The sequence below is a fragment of the Pseudorca crassidens genome, chromosome 19, assembly GCF_039906515.1.
Source record: "Pseudorca crassidens isolate mPseCra1 chromosome 19, mPseCra1.hap1, whole genome shotgun sequence".
Classification (NCBI taxonomy): domain Eukaryota; kingdom Metazoa; phylum Chordata; class Mammalia; order Artiodactyla; family Delphinidae; genus Pseudorca; species Pseudorca crassidens.
Window position 1 is genome coordinate 56,365,777 of NC_090314.1, and position 25,501 is coordinate 56,391,277.

General features: G+C 42.0%; 1 protein-coding gene across 1 annotated transcript; it reads right to left on the minus strand.

Moving 5' to 3' along the window:
- Positions 1 to 1,714: 1,714 nt before the first annotated feature.
- Positions 1,715 to 25,380, minus strand: MFSD11 (major facilitator superfamily domain containing 11). Its single transcript, XM_067714768.1, has 13 exons — positions 24,923 to 25,380; positions 24,362 to 24,417; positions 22,758 to 22,865; positions 21,776 to 21,855; positions 21,557 to 21,653; positions 20,448 to 20,506; positions 19,756 to 19,900; positions 16,024 to 16,064; positions 10,640 to 10,705; positions 9,023 to 9,148; positions 4,084 to 4,258; positions 3,229 to 3,364; positions 1,715 to 2,356 (listed from the first exon to the last, which is right to left on the minus strand). The coding sequence occupies exons 1-13, from the start codon at positions 25,016 to 25,018 to the stop codon at positions 2,192 to 2,194; spliced, it is 1,350 nt and encodes a 449-aa protein (XP_067570869.1). The 5' UTR covers positions 25,019 to 25,380; the 3' UTR covers positions 1,715 to 2,191.
- Positions 25,381 to 25,501: the final 121 nt, after the last annotated feature.

Below are 25,501 nucleotides of genomic sequence, written 5' to 3' on the forward strand. Positions count from 1 at the left end.
CTTCTGTCCAGGACCACACGAGTGAGCTGAGAAGCAGGTCCTCCCCCCGGGGGGCACCCGGCCAACACCTTGACCTCAGCCTCGTAACAGACCCTGAGCTGGAGGACTTGGCTCAGTCACGCCCAGATTCCAGACCCACAGAAACTGTGAGAAAATACATAGGCGCTGTTTTAAGTGGCTAAGTTCTGGGGTGATGTGTCATATGGTGGTGATAGAAAACTAACACAACTGGGTAAACAATGATGTGCTTAAGGAGATAATAAAATCATTTGTTATTAATTCTGAAATAGCATTTACAAATTATTTATATAAAATCAACTAACAACTGAGTTTATCTCAACTTCAAGAAAGAAAACCAAAACTTTACAACTTGGGGCAAAAGAGTTTAGTGTTGCATACAAATGAAACTTCTCTAAGGGTCCCGGCTAACTGCAGAGCTTTCCGAGCCCCTGCAACTGTCATCAAGTCTGAACATCACACTCCATAAAATTTCTAAGCTGGCTTTTAAAAACAATGGAAAACAAAATATTGTCTGTCTTCTTGGTTAAATTTACTTTGCCATAAAAGTCTTCATTTGTACAGTTAAGCATGACTTTCAAAAGTGAGCTTTCCCATTTATATGAAATGTCCACGATAGGCAAATCCACAGAGGTAGAAAGCAGATGAGTAACTGCCAGTGCCAGGCCAGAGAACGGGGAATGACTACTAACAGGCACGGGGCTTCTTTTTGGGATGATGAAAATGTTCGGAAAAGATAATGGTGACAGGGGCTTCCCTGGTGGCGCAGTGGTTGGGAGTCCGCCTGCCGATGCAGGGGACACGGGTTCGTGCCCCGGTCTGGGAAGATCCCACATGCCGCAGAGCGGCTAGGCCCGTGAGCCATGGCCGCTGAGCCTGCGCGTCCGGAGCCTGTGCTCCGCAACGGGAGAGGCCACAACAGTGAGAGGCCCGCGTACCACCAAAAAAAAAAAAAAAAAAAAAAAAAGATAATGGTGACAGTTGTACAACCTTGTGACTGTACTAAAAAAAACACTAAATTGTATACTTTACAATGGTGAATTTTATGGTGTCTGAACTATACCTCAATTAAAATAATTGTTTTAAGCTCTTATGGATTAAAGTTAACATTTCCGGGCTTCCCCGGTGGCGCAGTGGTTGAGAGTCCACCTGCCGATGCAGGGGACACGGGTTCGTGCCCCGGTCCGGGAAGATCCCACATGCCGCAGAGCAGCTGGGCCCGTGAGCCATGGCCGCTGAGCCTGTGCATCCGGGGCCTGTGCTCCGCAACAGGAGAGGCCATGGCAGTGAGAGGCCCGTATACAGCAAAAAAAAAAAAAAAGTTAACATTTCCATTTAAACATCTCCCCAGATAGTTACATTCCATTGCCAGACACACTTATGGAATGGTGTCTGCTGTAAAAAGATATATAAGTGACGGCAGCCTGCCACCATAGCTTAGACCTCACTACATGTTTTGGGGTTTTTTTTTTTAATGCATTGCATCCTCCAGGAAAATTACTAGCAAAATCCTCCCCCAGTAAATGTGTTTTTGTTCATCTACAAATGTTAGATTCCTGTTTTTAAAACTTAAGACAATTTTTACCCCATTTCATAATACTTGATTAGCGCCCCCCCTTGCTATGAACTACAAGGTAAGAAAACTTTATCAAACAAAAACATTTAAAGAGAAAGAATGTGCAAATCTTTTCAAAGATTCCATTTCAGCATCACATGATTTATTTAAATGTCATTCCCAGACACGTGTGGGGTGGCATATGCTCCCTTTTATTACATAGTAACACATATGCCATACCCAGCAGGAGTCTTTATATGACATATGGCCTAGTAGTTTCAATCAAAGCACGATCGTTCAAAGAGAACAGGGGGAGAAGAAAACACCTACACGTTTATAACATGATCAAAAGGAACGCGAGACAGATGAACTGAAAAAACAACATCTTTGAACAATCATAATCGACAGTACAAGTCTCCCTTATTCCACTAGTTTTAAACAACTAACATCTGTAAACTTGAATACCAACTCTGGCAGATTTAGCAGTCTTAAATCTCTGATTTTCCATCCTAAACATCCTCCAATGTACTGTGAAGATGAGAGCGGGCCTCCTCCACCGAGCCCTACCGCCCAGCCGAGCTGTCTGAAGAGGCAGCCTCCTCTCGTGCGCACCCTTCATCAAATACTTCGGTAGTCAGAGCCCCGGGCTACAATGGCAGCAGCTTCCCACTCCACAGTGAAGAAGGAAACAGTTCCAAAAAACCCAAACATCACCATGACCAGGAGTTGCCAATGAAGGAGAAGGTAGTTACTGTAGAAAAATGCCACGGCTGCGCAAATGGACTAAAAATAAACAAGACAAAACAGATCACAAAATGCACACAGGTGACCCAGCCGCTCCACAAAGAGCCCCACCGCTCTCTGACCCAAGGCTTCCTGTGCCTTGCACGGCTCCCTGCTCTTTCTGCATCTACACGGCACTTCCTTGGTCACTAGCTCACAAACATGCACCACAAACTCCTGCTGAGAGCTGGGAACAATCAAGTAAGCTACTGTTTAAAATGGTATTTTGTAAAAAACAGGAGTTATAAAATAATGTGCATGAACAGTGTGAAACACTCCTGTTACATGTGTGTACTATGAGTTCTGGTATCTAAGGAAGTCTGAGCCACAGAGAGACCAGAACATAAAATCTCTTATACAAGTGATGCGGCAAAAAAGATCACACTACTCATTGCTTCCTAACTCTAATCACAAATGCTTTTTTTTTTTTTTGCGGTACGCGGGCCTCTCACTATTGTGGCCTCTCCCGCTGCGGAGCACAGGCTCCGGACGCGCAGGCTCAGCAGCTATGGCCCACGGGCCCAGCCGCTCCGCGGCATGTGGGATCCTCCCGGACCGGGGCACAAACCCGCGTCCCCTGCATCGGCAGGCGGACTCTCAACCACTGCGCCACCAGGGAAGCCCTATTATTTATTTTATTTTTTATTTTTGGCCGCGCCATGCAGCATGTGGGACCTTAGTTCCTTGACCAGGGATCAAACCTGCGCCCCCTGCAGTGGAAGTGCAGAGTCTTAACCACTGGACCTCCAGGGAAGTCCCATAAATCCTTTTAAAGGTTGTCCTTGACTTTCATTTAAGAAATATTAAGAAAACAAAGTTTGCTAAAAAAAAAAATAGACCCTGCTTTAAACACAATCTGAAGAAGAGGTTACCTGCACAAATTTAAAGACTGCAAAAGCCGGTGCACTGTCTTCAGAATAGAGAAAACCTAGAATACTAAGCAGCTGGGTGTTGAAGCAGCTGTCTCCAAGCCCCAACAGGAAGCTGCAGAAGATGGCAACTTCTTTGCTGAATAAAACAAAATTAATTTAGAGTGAGCATTAACAATATTTGTTAGAGTTGATTAAAATGTAGAAACAACTCACCCACAAAAGCATTTTACTTTCAAGTTTTAAACACTATGAAACAAGTATGAATAAATACTGGAATTTACAAAGTCAGAATTTATGCTCAAACGCACTCACCTTCGCAGTCTAGCAAACTCTGGTCTACTAACTATTGGGGAAGCAAACACTGTGTTTGGGGCAGAGCTGCTCTTGGACTGTGGATCTAGACATAAACACTCACATCTACAATGACTCTGAGAGTTGAGTGCAAAAAAATGACACCCTCAAAGCTCCTGTGGACACTGTGAGAGAACAGGGTGGCCGGCTCAGCTGGCAGATCACCCCTCGCTCCTCATTGCTCTTCCTCGGGGCCCAAATTTCTAGACATTTCACTGGTTGAAAGGCAGAGATATAAAGTTCAAATCAGATACTTATGTGCTCCTTCACAGGTCAAGAAAAAGATTTAGTGGGGAGAAAGGTTAAAACCAGCAATTAGAAAAATACCTTGGGATTCTCTATGGATTCCTATCTAAACTCATTCTGGCTTCATTAACACTTGACAGATGACCTTTTAAAGATAACAGACTTGCAGAAAAGGATTAACTGCTCCATTCTAAATTCCTAGCCATCCTCTACCTCCCACTCTTCCTTAAATTACTAGAAAAAGGAGAGTCACTGTACCTGGGTTTGATGTAAGCACTGCTATCAGTTCCTTCAACAGGAGCAATAGGGGCATCCCCCGGCATGTTGAGAAATATTAAATAAAAAGCTATAAAATGCACCAGGATGCCCAACAGCACAACTGGATTCCTACCAAAACGATTATTCTTGCTCAGCAGGCCAAAGAGGCTTCCACCTATAAAATGAATGAAGTAGAGAACAGAAAAACCCAAGGCCAAGTTACTATATCAAAATCTTAGTTCTTTGAAAAAATAAATTAAACGGACAAAACAATAGCTAATTTAATCAAAAAAGAGAGAAAGAAAGAAGGCACAAATATAGAAAGTAAGAAATAACTGTTGAAACAGTTATTAACAGAGCCCCGGGCTACAATGGCAGCAGCTTCCCACTCCACAGTGAAGAAGGAAACAGTTCCAAAAAACCCAAACATCACCATGACCAGGAGTTGCCAATGAAGAAGAAGGTAGTTACTATAGAAAAATGCCACGGCTGCGCAAATGGACTAAAAATAAACAAGACAAAACAGATCACAAAATGCACACAGGTGACCCACTCCCCCACATGCCAAAAAAAGTACCAGAAATATGACACAATGGTTTTGAAGACGCGACAAAGGGCAGTGATCTTTGAGAGTCAGGAAACAAATGAGGTGAGGCCCACACCTGCCCCAGCTGACTGAGAGGCTGTGGGCTGCAGGGAGGGAGAGGGAGGAGAGGAGGGAAGGCAGGTGGAGGCCCGCAGCCTCTCTGAGTTGAGGAGACAGACCTGAGAGTCTGGGGAGATAAGGTGCCTGAGTCCCCAAGACAGAGTATAAGAAAGGACAGCTGATCAGCACAGGATGTGAGTAAATGAGCAGAGGCCTGGAAAGAAACTTCCAAGAGGATTAGAGGTGTTAGTGCCCTGCCCTGGGCAGGGAAGAGTGCCTGGCCCCACCAGCCAGACTGGAAATCTTATTATTCACGGGCACTGGGTGTACACAGAAGCGTCTTCCATCAGGGGTGAGGGATAATTAGCCCTAGTCTGAGCAGTGCTCTGATCCCGTCCAACAAATTTTAAAAGCAAGACCTAAAAAAAATCACACTGTTTCCAAGTAAATGAACCACATCCAAGAACAAAGCTCAAGAACGTTAACAGGAATATAAAGAACATCCTGCACCCAACAAGGTACGGTTCACAATGGCTCGTATCCACAACACTACCAGGCATGCAAAGAGACAGGAAGACAGGACCCATCGTAAGCAGACAAATCAGTCAAACACAGAGTTAGCACATGGCCCAGCAATTCTAGTGCTGGGTTTACATGCAAGAGAAATGAAAACGTAAGCTCACACAAAAAGTATACACCAATGTTCACAGCAGCGTTATTCATAATGGCCAAAAAGCGAAAACAGGGCTTCCCTGGTGGCGCAGTGGTTGAGAGTCTGCCTGCCGATGCAGGGGACGCGGGTTCGTGCCCCGGTCCGGGAAGATCCCACATGCCGCAGAGCGACTGGGCCTGTGAGCCATGGCTGCTGAGCCTGCGCGTCCGGAGCCTGTGCTCCGCAACGGGAGAGGCCACAACAGTGAGAGGCCTGCGTACCGCAAAAAAAAAAAAAAAAAAAAAAAAGCAAAAACAACCCAGATGTCTGTGACATGATAAATGGATAAATAAAATGTAGTAGATCCATACAACTAAATATTATTTGATAATAAAAAGGAATGAAGTAAAAAATAAATAAAGAAAAAGAAATGAAGTACTGATACATGCTACACCATGGGAAAATCTTGAAAACATTGTGCTAAGTGAAAGAAGCCAGACACAAGAGATTATATATATTGTATGATTCCATTTACACAAGATGTCCAGAATAAACAAATCTATAGAGAAAGTAGATTAGCAGTTTCCTGGAGAAGGGTGATGACAATGTTCTATAATTAGATTACAGTGATGGCGGTACAACCCTGTGAATATACTAAAAAACACTCATCTGTATACTTTAAACAGGTGAACTACACGTCATGTGAATTATGTCTCGATAAAGTTGTAAAGGATAAAACAACACTACCCCAGAGCTGTTGCAGATGTTAGAATGAGCAAAGACATTAAAACAAGTTCTGTAACTGTATTAACATGTTTACACACACACACACACACACACACACACACACACACACACACACACGTGCCAGGTGTTGGCAATAAATTAGGGGAGGGGTACCGGTGCCCTGCTAGGAACCGGGCCCCACAGCAGGAGGGGAGCAGCAGGCCAGCCGCTTCTTCCATATTTACAGCCGCTCCCCATAGCTCGCATTACTGCCTGAGCTCCGCCTCTTGTCAGGTCAGCAGCAGCATTAGATTCTCATAGGAGCATGAGCCCTACTGTGAACTGTGCATTCGAGGGATCTGGGTTGCATGCTCCTTTTGAGAATCTAATGCCTGATGATCTGAGGGGGAGCTGAGGCGGTGATGCTAGCGCTGGGGAGTGGCTGCAAATACAGGTTATCATTAGCAGAGAGGTCTGTCTGCACAGAGACCATAATAAACCAGTTGCTTGAAGACTCATATCAAAACCCTATCAGTGGGGCTTCCCTGGTGGCACAGTGGTTAAGAATCCACCTACCAATGCAGGGGACACGGGTTCGAGCCCTGGTCTGGGAAGATCCCACATGCCGCGGAGCAAGTAGGCCCGTGAGCCACAACTACTGAGCCTGCACGTCTGGAGCTTGTGCTCCGCAACAACAGAGGCCGCGACAGTGAGAGGCCCGCGCACCGCGATGAAGAGTGGCCCCCACTCGCCGCAACTAGAGAAAGCCCATGCACAGAAACGAAGACCCAACACAGCCAAAAATAAATAAATAAATAAATAATGAGTTAGGATTTGAACAAGACACCTGGCCAAAAAAGATATACAGATAGTAAAAATCATACAAAAATATCATATACTATTAGGGAATTACAAATTAAAATCATACCACAGCACACCTATTAGGATTGCTAAACTCCAAAAATATGACAATATCAATTGCTAAAAAAAAAAAAAACCCATCAGTGAGTGCCACATGACAATTAAGCTGCATCTTATGGAGTAGACTGGACATAAGCAACACATGTCAGGTGCCACTGTCTCCCATCACCCCCAACGGGACCATCGAGTTGCAGGAAAACAAGCTCAGGGCTCCCATTGATTCTGCATTATGGTGAGTTGTATAATTATTTCATTATATATTACAATGTAATAATAATGGAAATAAAGTGCACAGTAAATGTAATGTGCTTGAGTTATCCCGAAACCATGCCCCCGCCCCCATCCATGGAAAAACTGTCTTCCATGAAACTGTTCTTGGTGCCAAAAAGGTTGGGGACTGCTGAATTAGGGAACAAAAATACACCCAAGTCTGCTTTCTCCATAGTGCTTATCACTGTCTGACATTCTAAGTTTCCAATGTTTTTTATTGTCTGTGTTCTTCCCCAAGAATATAAGCTCCATGTTTTGTTCATACAATGGATTCCCAACAAATACGTGCTGAATTGGTAAGTTCCTCATATGTGACACAACACCCAATATACTGCAAGTACTGAACGGATCATTGCTGAATAAGGAATACCTGGCGGTATAATAAAAAGAGATTTGGTCTTTGCCTTGTCCTCTCCTCCTCTCCACTTTCCAGCATGGAGCTCTTAAAACCCTAGGAATTTCTCAGTGAAAGGAATGTCTCTAGTTATCTTAACTAATCCCTTCCAATGACACCAGAGTTTATGATGATGAGGTGATCCTTGAGGGGGTATGGAGGTGGCCCTAGATAGTCAGGATGGGGGCTGGTTGTCAGAAGGACCCAGCCTTGATTAGAGGGTTGGAACTTTCAGCCCCACCCCCCAATCTCAGGGGAGGGGAGAGGGGGTAGAAGCTGAGTCTAATCACCAATGGTGGATGATTTAATCAACCATGTGACATAATGAGATCTCCCTAAATCCCTACAAAACAGGTTTGGGAAAGCTTCCTGGTGATGACTGCATCCACATGACGGGAGGGTACCACACCCAGCCTCCATCGGGACAGAGCTTCCTACACTAGGGGCCCTTCTGGACTTTGCCCTATGTACCTCTTCATCCGGCTGTTCGTTTGCATCCTTTATAATAAACTTTAACAGTAAGTATAGCATTTTCCAGGGGTGTGGTGGGAACCCTTGAATGTGTAGCCAAGCTGGACAGAAGGGAAGATAGCCTGGGACCCAGGACTTAATGACTGATGTCTCAAGTGAGGCTGGTCTTGCAGGACTACACCCTTGAACCTGTGGAGTCCGATGCTAACTCTAGGAGTGTCAGAATTGAACTGTATTGTCACACATCCAACTGGTGTCAGAGATTCAGAGAATAAGAAATTCAGGAATTCTAAAGATGCAGATGTAGAGAATGAACTTGAGGACATGGGGAGTGGGAAGGGTAAGCTGGGACAAAGTGAGAGAGTGGCATGGACATATATACACTACCAAATGTAAAACAGATAGCTAGTGGGAAGCAGCCGCATAGCACAGGGAGATCAGCTCAGTGCTTTGTGACCACCTAGAGGGGTGGGATAGGGAGGGTGGGAGAGAGACACAAGAGGGAGGAGATATGGGGATATATGTATAGCTGATTCACTCTGCTATAAAGCAGAAACTAACACACTAAAAAATAAAAAATAAATTTAAAAAAATTCAGGAATTCTAATACACCTTCGCTAAGTATTTTAAGAGGAAAAGCTGGGAGAGACCATGTTTTCTTACTTATGGTTTTGTCTTGAATTATTTGGCAAATGTTTTGTAATTTAGTTTTAGAACAGTGATAACAACAAAAAAAAACAAAGACATACCCATTTGTATAAAAGCAAGGAAACAGAAATTCAAGGATAGAGAGGTGAAGTACATTTAAAATTTCTGTAACAAACTGATTTAGTGCAAAAACTTTTTTTCTTAAACCAACCTAAAATTTCTCCAATGCCAATGAAAATGCCAGAAAGTCCAATGAGGCTTTTCTCTTCTGTTCCAAATTTATTTATAGCGCCGATACAGGTTCCATATACACCAGAGAAGAAAGTCAATTCCAGACCTTCAGAAAAAAATGAGATTTAAATTACAGTTGTCCCTAGGTATAAAACTCCATAGATACTCAAGTCCCATAGTCAGCCCTCCATATCCAAGACTCTGCAGCCTCAGATTCAACCAACCATGGATTGGGAAGCACTGGATTTAGTATTGAAAAAAATGCACAGTCTCCCTTTCCTGGTTTTTCTTCGTGACTAGTAGTATTTGAGCTATACACGCATAAAACAAAATGCACACAGGCTGAAATGCTACTCCCCAAGCACAGCATAATTTTACGTGACCTAACTGATGACATGGAACTAGCCACAAGACGGCAGTTGTCACACATTTCAGATAAAAGCATACAACTCAAATAAGCGAAGACACCCTTATGTTAAAAATGGTCACTCTGTGCGCAGACAGGGGATGAACAGAGAACATAATTAACATAAACTTGTAACAGTGAAACTAAAGTGCTCATTATCCTTATTAATAGCTTCCCAAGGGAACAGGGATATACATCTGTAAGACCAATAACTACTATCCACTTTTGCTTAAAGTCAAAAGTTTTAATTAAACACACTGTCCTAGGAAAAGAAATTCCAAAAATTCGGGTAGAAAATAAGAGCAAATGAGTAGAAAACCTGATTCCTTAACGCTACAAAACCTTAACTGAATTCTGAGGATGTTTAATATTTATTCTGTTTGACCTAAAAATAAGACGTTTATACCGATGAGGCACATACAGTTGAACCTTGGACAACACGGGTTTGAACTGTGTGGGTCCATATAGACTACAGGATCCACACTAGTTCAATCAGCAGATAAGGAAGCACGGACACAAAGGGCGGACTAAAGTTATATGAAGATTTTAACTGCGGGGGAGGTCAGCACCCCTAATCCATCCCTTCACTGTTCAAGGGTCAACTGTAACAGCAAAAGTAATAATTGACACATTAGAGCAATTTTTACAAGGAAACTGATTTCCTTAAGACCTAAGAGTATTCCACCTATTATCACATCACATTATCACTGTAAGCCACAGAACTCATTCCATTTCATTAAAAATTATCTTAATTCACGCCAAGTTACACAGATTTACTCATGATTATTTTCTGTAGTGTTCTATTTTGCCCTAAAATCACTGGTTGGGATGAACCAGGCCTCCCAGTTTTCAAACTCTTGTGTAGAATCATCCCACACTGAATTTGGGCTGGCCCTATGATTTGCTTTCACCTGTGTGGGAGGGGGTCACATAGCTGGCTGAGACACAAGGAGAAATCTGAGACCCAGCTAGCATCAGACCCGTTCAGACATGCAAATGAAACTTCCTTGGAAGTTTTAGCCTCAGCCACCCTGTAACAGCAGCCACAAGAGACCCCGAGACCATCAGAAAAACCATTTAGCTGAGACCAGTCAATGCACAGAATTGTGAGAAAGTAACACAGTTGCTGTTTTCAACCCTTACTGTAATTATGCAGCCACAGAAAACCAAAACCATAATTAATCCCATTACCTGTATAAGCAGTTGTAATGCTAAGAAGGAGCATCTCCTTGGTGACACATAACTTAAGAGACTTTTCTATAAAAAAGGAAAAAAAAATTTAGGAGTACTTAACTACATTTTAATCAATCAAACAAAACTTATAAAACATTCATTCAACCAAAACACCTCTTGTCAATAATGCCAATAAACAAATACATTGGGACAGAGGTTAATGATTCAGATTCAAATGGTTAAGGTATGAACTAAATCTGCCCTATAAAAAAAATGTTGATTTCAACTGTGTAAATACAGTCTAGAGTTGTGCTTTCTCTAACACATTCTCCAGCTCTCATGAAAACAAACAAAACATGAAACAGAGAAAAGAAATAGAACCAAACAAAACAACAGAATATTCCAACAGACTTGATTAAAGGCTAGGCTATTAAGAGAGTCAGCAGTTGGCAAAGTGCTGACTTCCCTAAGGAACTGTCACAGGGCAGCTTTAACACTGGACTCTAGGTCAGAATCAGCAGCGGAGCTCTTTGACCACCAGAAGCTGGGATGCCGCTTCCTGAGATTCTCTCTCTGGATCTGAGGACTGAAACTTCAGTTCTGCCTATTTGTTTCTGATCCCCTTAATGTTTATTTCTATGTTGTTCAACTTAGTTGAAATCTGCAATGGAAAATGCATTTCTAAAAACTGCACATTTTAACTTTTTTGAACCTGCTCACATTTCATAATTTAAGGCCACTTATCTAGGATCCTACTAATAGCAGATCCAGATTTTTTTAAAAGGTGGCGGGGGAAAACAAAACCAAAATCCACCCCAAATCAGAACCAGCCTGGAAATAAATGAAAGCTCTCCAGTCTCACAGAGACATTATTTGGTGCGGCCAGCTCTGCAGCAGGAGCGCTCAGGCCTCAGTTCAGCCCTGGGGGCGGTGGTGTGGCCCCTACAGCTCATCCTTGGCCTGAGGATCCAGATTTTAGTTCCTATTCAACGGATGACTAGGAAACGCACATAAATCACACTCTGTCCTGAATTTCTCCATATACAAAAGAAGATAGTTTTTTTTCTTCTTCAATTTCACGAAAATAAAGTGAACTAAATGCAATATTTTCACCAATCATTTTCACATACTTCCAGAAAAAAAATACATGATCAACAAAGTTTAAAACAATTTTTTTTTTTTTTTTTTTTGCGGTACGCGGCCCTCTCACTGTTGTGGCGTCTCCCATTGCGGAGCACAGGCTCCGGACGCACAGGCTCAGCGGCCATGGCTCACGGGCCCAGCCGCCCTGCGGTATGTGGGATCTTCCCAGACCGGGGCATGAACCCGTGTCCCCTGCATTGGCAGGCGGACTCTCAACCACTGCGCCACCAGGGAAGCCCAAAACAATATTTTTAATTAAAAACATTACATTAGCAAAGCATATCTGCTTTTGACTAATCAGAAAATTTAGGTAACAAAAAGAAATTTTAAAATATAATCTAGTATGATCCTATAATGGTGAACTCACGTCATTATACATTTGTCCAAACCCATAAAATGTACAACACCAAGAGTGAACCCTAATGTATGTAATCTATGGCCTCTAGGTGATAATGATGTGTCACTGTAGGTCCACTGATTGTAATAAATGTACCACTATGGTGAGGGACAATGATAATGGGGAAGGTTATGTGCGGGTGAGGGCAGGGCATATATGGGAAATCTCTGTATCTTCTTCTCAATTTTGCTGTGAACCTAAAACTTCTCTAAAAAATTGTTTATCAAAAAAAAAAAACCAATATAATCTATTTGCAGAAACCAACAAACTGATCCTAAAATTCATATGCAAATTCAAGGGACCAATAATAGCCAAAACAATCCTGAAAAAGAACAAAGCTGAAAATTCATGCTTTCCAATTTCAGAATTTACAATAATCAACACAGCATTGTACTGGCATAAGGACAGACATATATCTAGAAATAAACTCTTACATTCACAGTCAATTGATTTTCAACAAGGGTGCCAACACAATTCAATGGGAGAAAGAATAGTCTTTCCAGCAAATGGTGCTAGGACAACTGATCTCCACGTGCAAAAGAATGAAGCTGGACTCCTACATCCCAACATCCATAAAAATTAACTCAAAATGGGGCTTCCCTGGTGGCGCAGTGGTTGAGAGGCCGCCTGCCGATGCAGGGGACACGGGTTCGTGCCCCGGTCTGGGAAGATCCCACATGCCGCAGAGCGGCTGGGCCCGTGAGCCATGGCCGCTGAGCCTGCGTGTCCGCAGCCTGTGCTCCGCAACGGGCGAGGCCACAACAGTGAGAGGCCCGCGTACCGCAAAAACAAACAAAACAAACAAAAAATTAACTCAAAATGGATCACAGACCAAAATGTAAAAGCTAAAACTATAAAAGTCTTAGAAAAAAATACAGGAGTAAATCTTTGTGAACTGGAGTTAGGCAAAGCCTTCTAGGATACCAAAAGCACACACAACAAAAGATAAAATAGCTAAATCAGACTTCATCAAGAATTTAAAACTTCTGTGATTCGAAAGATACCATCAAGAAAATGAAAAATCAACCCAGAGTCGGGGAACTAAGATCCTATGAGCAGCATGGCGTGGCCAAAATAATTTTTTTTTTTTTAACTTAATTTTGGCCACACGCACAGGGGCTGAACCTGGGCCATGGCAGTGAAAGCACCAAATCCTAACCACTAGACCACCAGGGAACTCCCTGAATAGGTTATTGATTGTGGTGACAGTTGCACAACTCTGTGAATATACTAAACACCACTGAATTATACACTTTCAATGGGTGAACTGTATACTACTATGAACCACATCTCAATAAAGTTATTCTATTAAGGAAAATAATCTAACACCTTAATGGGTCTCTTCCCAGACTTTCTCTATGCTTTTTTTTAATTAAAAAGAAATTCCACTATTTATACTATTTTATAATTTATTTTCACATAACAAACATTTTCTAATATTCGTAGTGATCATCTTAATGGCTACAGTAATCTGTTGGATAGATGGCTTGTAGTTGAATATTTAAATTATTTCCATTTCTCACTAATATAAACAGTAGTTAAATCTTGGCCAAAATTCTTAATTATTTCCTGAGGATAATCCTATTAGTGGAATTGCTGGGGTAAAGGTATAAACATTTTTAAGGCTTTTGATACTTACTGACAAATCACAGAAAGTAATACAAGTGTATATTTTTAGCGTTGTGGTCTTACGCATGTACCTATGCCCCATATACTGAGAATTATTTTTTATCTTTTGAAATTTGATAGAAAACTTAATTTGCATTTCTTATACTTAGCTTATAATAATTCTCCTTTGTTTATAAAATAAATATTTTCTACTGGAGTGTTTATGCTTTTCTTATTGGTTCATAACTATCATATACTGTAAATATTTTCCCTGCCATTTTAACTCATTAGATTTTGAGAGACCGAAATTTTATATTTTAGGTAACCAAAGACCATTCTTTTTTTTAAATTTAATATTATTTTTAAATTTTATTTATTTACTAATTTATTTCTCTTTGGCTGCATTGGGTCTTCGTTGCTGTTCGCGGGCTTTCTCTAGTTGCGGCGAGCGAGGTCTACTCTTCGTTGTGGTGCGCAGGCTTCTCATTGCGGTGGCTTCTCTTGTTGCAGAGCACGGGCTCTAGGCGTGCAAGCTTCAATAGTTGTGGCTCACGGGCTCTAGAGCACAGGCTCAGTAGTTGTGGCACATGGGCTTAGTTGCTCCCGTGGCATGTGGGATCTTCCCGGACCAGGGCTCGAACCCGTGTCCCCTGCATTCACAGGCGCATTCTTAACCACTGCGCCACCAGGGAAGTCCCCCAAAGAGCATTCTTTTCCCTGTTTGACAGACCTGCGTGAAGGGCTTTCCTCTACCAAATTAATTTCTTACGGTTACTATTATGGCCTCATTTTTACATTTAATCTACCTGGAATGTTAGTGTAAGACTCCATTTTTTCCCATGCAGTCAGCTGTCTGGCCTTGCTTTTCTAAGACTGCTTTACTGTATTCCGAATTCCATTGTGGGTCTAGACTTCAGTTCCACTGCTTTTTGTATTCCAATGTTTTCAAATGGATTCATAACAGGTTTTGATATTTATTAGGGAAAGTTCTTTTTAAAAATTATATTGGCTATTGACAGACGTTTATTCTTCCAGGTGAACTTTAGGAACTTTTCATCAGGACCAAAAAATAGATGTAAGAAAATTTTATTGCAATTTTCTAGAATCGCATTACACATATACATTCAACTGAGGAATGAAGCGCCTTCTAGATAAGCGAGAACCCTTTCTGTACAATACCTACCACGGCACCAACTGAAGGAAAGTCACGATTAAATAATAAATGAACCACCGACTCACAGACAGAACAGCTTGGACATTCTTTTTCCTTTCTCTCTTTGCCTTCGGCTTCCTTGCCGCCTCATAACGTCACACTGCTCCCTAGCTGCCAGGAATCGTCACCTAAATTTAAATGTTCTTGCCCTATAGCACCTCATATGTCTTGTCCTTTTTGGCCGCTGCCTTCTTTCTCTCCATTCAAACCTGACAGCCCAGTTTCTTATTACTACTGAACCCTACACCAAGTAACCAACCAGCTCCGTGATAAAAGGCATGAGGCCCTAACTGTGTTAGTGTCTCATTTCACAGAGTTGAGGCAAAGTTTGTACAACTGCCTAGGAAGGACATCCTGAAACTGGTTAATATCAAGAGACATCCAGAGAGGGGTTCAGTAATAGAGCAGGGAGGCTGGACAAACCATCCCATAAGCCTGAAGGCCATCAGCCTCCCTCTGCCTGACTCCATGTTCACCAAAGAAGCCAACGTGGCTTTCTAGGCCTCTGATAACAAGAAAGGAATGCCCTGTTTGACCTTGGGTAAACGATTTCTCTAAGCCTCAGTTTTCTCTTCTATAAAATGGAGATAATAATACGTGTGTGTTATATGATACTCACAGAACTGTCGTGAGAACAAAACAACATAAAGCACATCGAGAGGTTTAGTCAGGAAGAACCCTCAACAGATGAGCGTGATTGGCCTTACACGCTATTGGGTCACCCAAGCTCCTGCGTGGCTCTGAGGAGTGACAAGCGATGCACGAAGAAATGGTCTGTGTCCTCACTTCCTCGGGTAAACTCCTAACCTCAGGCCCCCCTCACACACGTGCTCAGGTAGGGCACGGAATTACCCTTCATCCCTCACATCCCCCACGTTACAGAGATACTTACTGAGAAGACTAGCATATTTCAGAGCGGCATACCTGGAAGCATGAAAATACTGGGGTATCGTCAATCCAAAGTTACCAGGGAAAGGGGGAAAGGCAAATGCTGAAGTTGTTCCTGAACAGTTCCTGCATTTCAGACACGAAAATACTTACTAAATGCATCTACTGCCTTTGTCATATTGTTCTGGGCAGACCTGAAAAGATAAAAAGAGAAAAGTTTTTCCCCTGAAAATGGAGAAAGAGAACAAGAATACTATCACATTTTCACTTAAATCTGTAAAAGCGCTGTCCTCTACGTGGTCTGGCAAACACTTTCAGTGGCCTCAACGCGCCCTGCTCCAGGGTGTCCCTTCATGACCCAGGTCCTTGCTTCAGAGAACGATGTGGTTAAAGTGCCACCGTGGAGCACGCTTCCCTCCCATTAAATTTAGGGCACGGAGTCCTGCATGTCTTTTTCACAAATGATACTTCAGGCAGGACAGAAATCTCCTCCACGCTGTTTCCAAACTGTAAAAACAATTTGTCAGGGCTCAATCTTCCACCACTCCAACTATGTAAGAACTACTCGGTGGTTCTTCAGTGTTAGAACTCTTGAAAAGCATCGCCGTCGTTGGCGGTAGGGGGTTGGGTGCGATGTCATCTATGGGTTAAAAACGTGGGCTTTGAGGCTGAGGCCTGCTTTGCCACTTATTAGTTGTGTGGTTTTAGACAAATGACTTCATTTCTCTAACTTTCATTTCCTCATTTATAAAACAGGGACACTATCACTTACCTGTGAGAATTAATTGAGATAAAGTAACTTAAGTGTAATTATTTACAAGGTTAGGGTAAGAAAGTTTTTAAGAAATTACATTTCTTACCCTACCAGCCAAGTCTACTCCTCTTAGATCTTTAAAGGATATCATTTACAAACAAACAAACCGGAAATAACAAGAACAGCAAAAAAAAAACCTAAAGGAGATCTGGTTGACTTAAATAAATAAATTACTAACACAAAAATGGTAGTATCTTCTAACCAACAGGAAAACTTTTTTCCCCACCATAAAAACTCATGCCTTCCCTGGAAGCAAATACTATGTGAATGCCATTTAATGACAGTTCCCTCATCTAGTACTTGGACAGGATCAGGTGTGGATTATACTATTTCACACTCAAGGCCCCAAATAAGTAGAAACTGATTTGTACTCTATCGACTATTAAAATATAATCAACTCAGCTACTATCAGCTGCAAATCATTCAAAGTGGATTCCACAAAGTGGAATTCTTTAAAATCAGATCCTACTTACTTCCTCAGCGGCTTCTAATCACACCAAGAAGAAAATCCAAACTCCTGCTGTATCCTTATGTAATCAACTCTCTGTCTGCTGCACTACTCTCACAGTGCACTCCTACTTGCACTGTGAGAGGCCCAGGCGCCTCTGGCATTCCTGGTGCCCACCACACCCCTTTCCACCCCTGGCATCTGCTGCAATGGCCATCAGTAGATCTTCACACCTTTTCACCTCCCAGCTCTCCACCACCTCCCCCTTTCTCACTGCCTTCTAGCACTTACTCTGCTATTTTCTTACGGGGTATCGTCTACCAGCCCCTCTACAATTAAGTTACATAACAACAGGGAATTCTCTGTCTTGTTCATTACTCCTTCCCTCCCCTTTAGAAGATGGCTGGCACATGGTGCTATTTACAGAATAAAGACACAAGTTTCAAGTTCGGAAGACAATTCAGAAACAGAGAATGCTAAAAAAGGCTAAGTGGTACCCCTCAGCATAGCACCTTATGACAGTTACATGATCCCTTGTCTATCAGAAAAGTTCCTTGAAAACAGGGACAGGTTGTATTTGTCTTCACAGTACCAACACCTAACATTTGCTGAATGAATGGGTGTTTAATTTTTGTTGAATCTGTGGCATTCATCTTCACAGACCCCTTCTCCAATATCCATTGGTTTGTGCTTAAAAAAACACATATGTGGTACATATACACATAAATGTTTGTATACTTATATAAACATGTATTTTTTGCTCTGAACAGCGCAAATTTTGAATGCTTAATGATCCTATGACTGGAGAATTTTATGCCCTTTTTGGGCTTTAAAAAGGCAGCACAGAAAGTTCGATGCAAAATTTTTAACAATAGGTAAAATGCTTATAAGGCAAGCTTCATAATTTTATCAATTCACAAAGCAGAACAAGAGTGGCGAAGATTTCTCATTCCCCTTTCTTCAAATCTAGATGATAACCTGCAGAGAAATCATCTGTGATGTTTCAAACAGTTTTAGTTATAATTGAAATAGGTCCTTGCTTCCGGTGGCAGGGTCTGGGGAAGGGGAGGAAGGAGCCATGTCTTGCCTCAAACGTGGCAAGAAGCAGCCCCTGAAGCAGCCCAAGGACCAGGACAAGGAGATGGATGAGGAAGATAAGACATTTAAGCAGAAACAGAGAGAGGAGGCCTCAGAGAAGGGCCCCTGGCCAGAGGTGGAATTAAGAAATATGGCCAAAAGTAAGCTGTTCTTTGTGCCTGAGGCAATGATGGTCCTTAATTCCATTCCTGTTTAACCATCTGGATTTCCCAGTCATAACATCTGTTGCCACCTACAGCTAGAATGAAGTGTTGTTTGGGAGCCTATTGTACATTTAAAAATAAACTTTTGTTGGGACTTCCCTGGCAGTCCAGTGGTTAAGCCTCCGTGCTTCCACAGCACGGGGCGCGGGTTCCATCCCTGGTCGGGGAACTAAGATCCTGTGTGCCGTGCAGCTCGGCCAAAACAAAACAACAACAAAAAGTTTTGTTAAAAAAAAAAGAAATAAAAGAAAAGAAATATGCTCAAGGTAATTCACAATTTTTAGAAAAACAGGACTGTGTAATTGTTTCCCAGTAGGGACTACATCGGGGAAAACTACCTGCACAGGTTACTGCAAAATCCAGAGCGTGGGGCTTCCCTGGTGGCGCAGTGGTTGAGAGTCCGCCTGCCGATGCAGGGGACACGAGATCGTGCCCCAGTCCGGGAAGATCCCACATTCCGCAGAGCGGCTGGGCCCGGGACCCATGGCCGCTGAGCCTGCGCATCCGGAGCCTGTGCTCCGCAACGGGAGAGGCCACAACACTGAGAGGCCCACGTGCCGCAAAAAAAAAAAAAAAAAAAAAAAAAATCCAGAGCATGGGTGTAACCACAGCTCATCTGTAACGACTGCTGATGGCCCTGCCACTCACTTGTACCACATGATCGGAAAATTTTAGGGCTGGATCCAAGAAATAGTAACGGAGGATTGTTTGCTATATAACTTTTTTTTTTTTTTTTTTTTTTTTGCAGTACGCGGGCCTCTCACTGTTGTGGCCTCTCCCGTTGTGGAGCACAGGCTCCGGATGCACAGGCTCAGCGGCCATGGTTCACGGGCCCAGCCGCTCCGCAGCATGTGGGATCTTCCTGGACCTAGGCACAAACCCGCGTCCCCTGCATTAGCAGGCGGACCCTCAACCACTGCGCCACCAGGGAAGCCCTGTTTTCTATACAACTTTATGAGCCTATATCCTCACACATTAAAACACAGGAAATGTCTGCTGAATTGAATGAGGAAACTGAGGCCTAGAGAAACTCAGGGGAACATTGCTACTGTCCACGGTCACACAGCTGGTGACCTGGGATTAGACTTAAATCCCCCACAAACCTTTTCACTACCTTCCCCGCCTCTGTCTACCTTCCTTTCCCTTCCTCCTCCCTGGCAGCTCCCCTTTATCTTCTTTCTCTGCTTATTTGCTTTAAAACTTTTCCCTCATTTCTGCCCAGCACTGGATTATCAGTTAGGGCTATAAAAGGCTGGTAATTCCTAGACTAGACCTACTCAAAATATAGTTTAAAATAGAAAGGAATGTTTCCAACTTCTTACTCGTTGACATCCAGGTCCTGGTCATCAGAAGATTCATCTTCTCCCAGGACATTTTCGGAATCTGGTTTCCGAATGAGAAAGAAGAGAACTGTCCCCACAAGGCTAATCACTGTCAGGGCGATAAACACTGTTCTTCGGTCACTCTCTAGGGAGAAAAACAAAGACGAAAGTAGATAGTACTGGCCATACAAACAATTCCAGAGTTAGCATTATGTTCAGTACTATGTTTGTTTATAACCATCAACACACTTTGTCATTAAATCTTACTTTACTGCATCAGTAAAAACCTAGGACAAGGAGAAAAATAGGATACATCCCCCTTTGTCTTTCAGTCAGAGAAATACTAATAAGCCAAAAGAAAAACAGCACAAGAACTTAATCTTATTCTTTTAATCAAAGAAGGGAACAGACAAAACAACTGAATTAAAAAGTCTTCTGACAACTGACTAGTCTCCTCACACAGAGCATAACCTTCTCCCACACTTTGAGATGCTGCCTGAAGTGCAGTCATAAACTGTAGTCTTAGTATAATAACATAATCCAAGGGAAAAGATGACTAAAAGCTAAAATGTGAGAGAACTGAGGGTACCACGGTTCACTAGAACAATGTGAACAAAGCAATATGGGGCATTTCCGTGGAACAGCTATTTTGCGCTGAACTTACTGAATGAGGCACAGTGAATAAGACAAACCTGATATGTGAGTTTTCCCTTGCCAAGCAAAATATATGTAGAGATTTCCAAAGAACAAGCTGGGGGAAGAAAAGGAGGGAGAGGATGTTGGGAAGTTATTTTCATATTTATGGGTTTTGAAATAATTTTTCCATTACCTGTAAAAGAAGAGAAAGAGAGGCCTACATGATTAAAGAAGTTATCTACCTGCCCTAAGTCATTGAAAACATCAACTTCACCCTCTTTCTGAAAAACTCAACTGAGCCAGATGGAACTGTTTCCTTCCCCATGAGAGAAGCCTGATTCAGACTGTCCTCCAAAGACCTGACTCACTGTGAAACATGCGACTTATTGAAGGTCTGGAAATGACTCCTTGGAAACAAGTTTACCCTTCCTCTAAAATCCTATATTTTAAAGAATTGGTGAAAAAAAAATCCATGATTTAGTTATCTGCATCTAATGAGATACTTTATTTAGTATTTTCCTAGGGAAGAAATCATTCACTTACACTCCAGTTTCAGAATATACAATCTCTTAAAACAACATCTGCATTTGTTAAGTCTTATCATGGCCAAAATTTTAGGCGTTTAGGATTCATGAGGGTAAATCGTCAGGACAGACTCCATGACAGAATGACTGTTGTTGCTTTTTACTTAGGAAATGTATAATATGCTGTATCATTATAGAGTTAGTCTCACTTTAGAAATTTAACTGTTAACAGCTACCAGGTGGCATAGCTGGGTGGGAAGGACATGGCCTTTGGAATCCAGATGATTGGATCAGTTAACTTTTAACTAAGCCTTTGTTATCTCATCTGTAGAATGGAGCTAATACCTTCTTATTGCAGGGGGTTGTGAGGATTATTGAAATTCAAGAGCCCAGTAGTACCTAAAGTATAGCAGGTGCTAAATACATTATGGTTAATATTATTTTCCATTTACGAGTCATAAATTCCAATGAGGTAGGTCCATGCATTTGTAAGTAATCCCATAAAATTTTAAATCTCCATCACATGTACCTAGGAACTTAACTCATGAAACAAGAAGATCTGAGTTTTCAACACAACCAGGGTCTAAAAAATGGTGTGACAAAAAAAACTATAGGAAAGATTGAGCCATAAGAATTATTACCTGGATTGTAGGAGTGCCCAGAAAATGCCACTGTTTCTCCCAATAGTGTGCTCATCTGAATTTATTGTCAGGCAGTTTCCTTGTGCTGTCCAAAGTACTAAAATTCAAATCAAAAGTTTATCAAGGGAATGAAATCATTTAGCTTTATATACTAAACATATAAATAATATTCTTAGATAAGACCTGGAAAGTAGGGAAAATGAACATCAAAATACTTACCAGCAGCTGCAATTCCAATGAAAACAGAGGCTGTGTAGAAGGACCACGGGAAAGGCTGGATAAAAACGGCAATGTACATGCTAAAATGTAACAGGTCAACGTATTATAGTCAAACAATACCTGAAACAGAATGCCAATTATGCCTTCTAGGAATCAATTCTGAGGGATCTCTTCTTTTAAAATTCAGACTGTAGGACTTCCTTGGTGGCACAGTGTTTAAGAATCTGCCTGCCAATGCCGGGGACACGGGTTCAAGGCCTAGTCCAGGAAGATCCCACATGCCGCGGAGCAACTAAGCCCGCGAGCCACAACTACTGAGCCCATGCACTGCAATTACTGAAGCCTGCACGCCTAGAGCCCGTGCTCCGCAACAAGAGAAGCCACCGTGATGCGAAGCCCGTGCACCACAATGAAGAGTAGCCTCTGCTCGCCACAACTAGAGAAAGTCTGCGTGCAGCAAGGAAGACCCAACGCAGCCAAAAAAAAAGAAAAGAAAAAAATTCAACCTGTAAAGGGCTTCTCTGGTACTGGCAAAAAGGGGACAAATGTGACCTATCCATTTCTTAACGTACTATTTCAAATTTGTGAACTGAGACATTGAATAAAGATCTGCAATTGGCCTCTGCCAACAGCTCAGTACATAGTGCAGTTCTATAGCCCAGAAGAAAAGTTCAGTTATTTCGTTTTAATTCCCATTAGTCAACTTGATACAAAATAAGATTACTTCATGAGTTCTTTTCAACTCTTGTAGAGAAAGGTTTTTGGATGCTATTTTTATTGGTGGTAAAATGAAAGCAAATATACACAAATTCCATCACATTAAAACAATGGTGTCCCTGAGCATCAAGTAGAGAACCAAATCCCTGAAATACTTCCTATAATCTATTCAATCCGAGTCAGCAAGTTCTCGTTAAAAGTTTACTGTGTGCTTGAAAGAAGCTGAAGGTGTTCTCATTAAATGAAAGAAAATTGGACTACTCACCTGTAAAATAAACCACTAGCAAACATAGAGAGCTGAGGTCCTACAATGGCAACCACTGACGGCGTAATCAAATTTGAAGCAGAGAACACTCCATAAATAATTGCCATGCTGCACACACAACACACAAAAGGAAAAAACAACTCTTGAAAGACTGTCAAAAGATCACTTTTTCAAACCCACTTAGTCTATAGTTTGTTTTGCAATAAGCACTCATATTCTTTAGTCAGGATTTATAATTATATCCTTACACTGAATGTCATATTAAAGTTTTCACTTGTACAAAACACTGAAGTCTTGTCAAATGTTTCTTTGAATCAGTCTGCCTTAGACAATATGGTTTTTAATGTACCAGTAAATTATAATAGCAGCTAACACAGCTCTATGAAAAACGTATCATTATCCTCATTTTATAGAAAAGAGAACTGAAACACAGAGGGGTAAGTAACGTGTCAAAAGTCCAGCCTCATAGCTGGTCAGTGGTGGAGCCAGAATCCCATCCCTGGTAATCTGACTCCAGAGGCCCTAGTCAACCAATCTGCTCTACAAATTTAGCCTACAACTCCTGGCAACAGCATGAAATTTCACTGCTATAAATAATCACATAGTTAAAACTTGCTTAAACCAGAATTTATTTAACTCAACCTAACGGTCTCACTTGAACATTATTCAGCTACTGTAGACCTGGCCCCAGTATATATGTCTTGTGGCAAAGTGTGACTAAAATCATTTCAAGAGTCATTTATAAGCCACTATTTATAAAACCAAGTAAATTATTCTTTGGCTTTTATGAATCTCTAAAATATCAAATGTTCTTTCATTTGTTCTTTACAGTATACATGAAGACAAAACATTACAAAAAATTGTGGTATTATTATTAATCACTTCAAAAAATGGACATTAGCATTCTTTTACTCTCAATTATCATATATAAGGTCAGATTTAGGTTAGGTAACACAGAACCAAATAAGAACAGTTGGGGAGGAAGCGGGTAAGGGGTTGGCCGCAATCTAGTATTTAACCATAGAGAAAGTAAGAAATCTGTAAGTGTTTACATACAGGTATGTATTACATTCCCAACTTCAACCACAACGTACTAGTGACTTATGAAGATCTTTTCATTTCATTTTCTCCACCTGTAAAATTGGCCCTAAACACCTTAACAAAAAGCTAAAAACTCCTGATGACAATATATTAGTAATTACGAAATCACAAAAACAGGAAGACCAAATATTTCGAAAGTCATATAAAACATCCTCTGTTTAGGATTTGGAAGATGTAATTATGACAATACCTGAGTGCTTATTAAATGCCAGCCACTGTGCCAAGCGCTTTACAGGCATTGATCTGAGCAAGGAAACTGGGCTCATAGAAGCAACTTCCTAAGATATCGCAGTAATTAAGTTTTGAAGCCAGTATTTCAAACCCAGTGTCTAATTCTATATGAAACCTAAACTCATCACCTTCATCCTATTATGTTCTCCTAAGTAGTCTGGATAAAGAAAAAATATCAGTAATAATCTAATTACAATACGTTGTCTGTGATTTTGATGAAATTAAGCAACATCTGTGATATACAAAGTAAAACCAATCATACAGTACAATACCTGGTATAGCCACTGCCGTGAAAATCTGTGCTATTTAAGCTCCTGATGACAGTTTGCTGTGTGGAAGATAAAACTAATCAATGAAAACCTTTTGTAATTGCCCTCACCCCAGAAAGTCGCTCTCCAAATACTTGGAATAGAGTAAAAATTCAAGATGCCGAATACTTAATACTGAAATTCTAACACGAGAGGAGAACGGACTACAGAACAGAAGGCAAACCATTGAGGGGCGTGTGGGGGCGGGGTGGGGAAGGGTGAAGACCATCTGAAACTAGGCCTTAGGTTTAGTCCCTCAACTCTCCAAGTACTAATGTAGTCCTTAATATAAATAAAAAATATAAATGGGTCAGCATACAAACCCCAAATCAAGTAAGAGAAATAAACGACCCCAACAAGAAACGTCTGCCACATGAAATCAAACCTAATCATGGAAAACGAGGAAGCGTAGGTGACAAAATAAAAGGTGCGACTTAATTGCATTATTAGACATAACGTTGATTATCATTTTTGGAATGCATTATGATAAGCACTTCAAAGGAAGGAGATCAAATTCCAACTCACCGCTACATTTCCACAAGTTTGAAAGGCGGTGAACATAAACATAAAGGCAATTCCTAAAATAATGATGTTGAAAAGCTTTTTAGATTCCGGGGACATTTTGGCTTAACTCTGCCAAAAGGTCGGCAGCAGCAGAGGGCAGTCAGCTCTCCTCGGGGGGAACCCACTGCAATCCTGGGAGAAGAAATGAGATGGTGAGAGGAGGCGGCAAATCCAGGAGCGGGGCAGCCAAGGTGTCAACTTCCAGGTCTTGGAGTGGAATCCCGGGCTTAGGGTGAAGTTCTCCCCACGGGTACAGTTAGGACATTCCTAGGACACGATCCGAGTAGGGAAGAGCCCAACACCCGGAGAAACGCCAAGAACGTTGTAGCTGCAACTTAAGGGGCCCGAGAGGGGGATTAGGGCCAAGGGCCAGAGGCAGCGGCCAGCACGGCCCCGCCCTCCCTGCCCTGACTCACCGCAGGTCAGGCGACCCGGTCACCTAACCGCAGCCGCGGCGCCGGCCGCTGGGCCTGCTGGGGAATGTAGTCCTGGGCGACCCGGGACGTGCAAGCGCGCCGCTAGGGCTCCCTCACCCGCTCC

Coding starts and splice junctions, on each gene's coding strand:
- MFSD11 (XM_067714768.1), bottom strand. CDS start 25,018: ATGTCCCCGGAATCTAAAAAGCTTTTCAACATCATTATTTTAGGAATT. Junction 21,856..22,757: donor GCTAGTGGTTTATTTTACAG/GTGAGTAGTCCA, acceptor GTTACATTTTAG/CATGTACATTGCCGTTTTTA. Junction 4,259..9,022: donor TGGCATTGGAGAAATTTTAG/GTTGGTTTAAGA, acceptor TTCATTTTATAG/GTGGAAGCCTCTTTGGCCTG.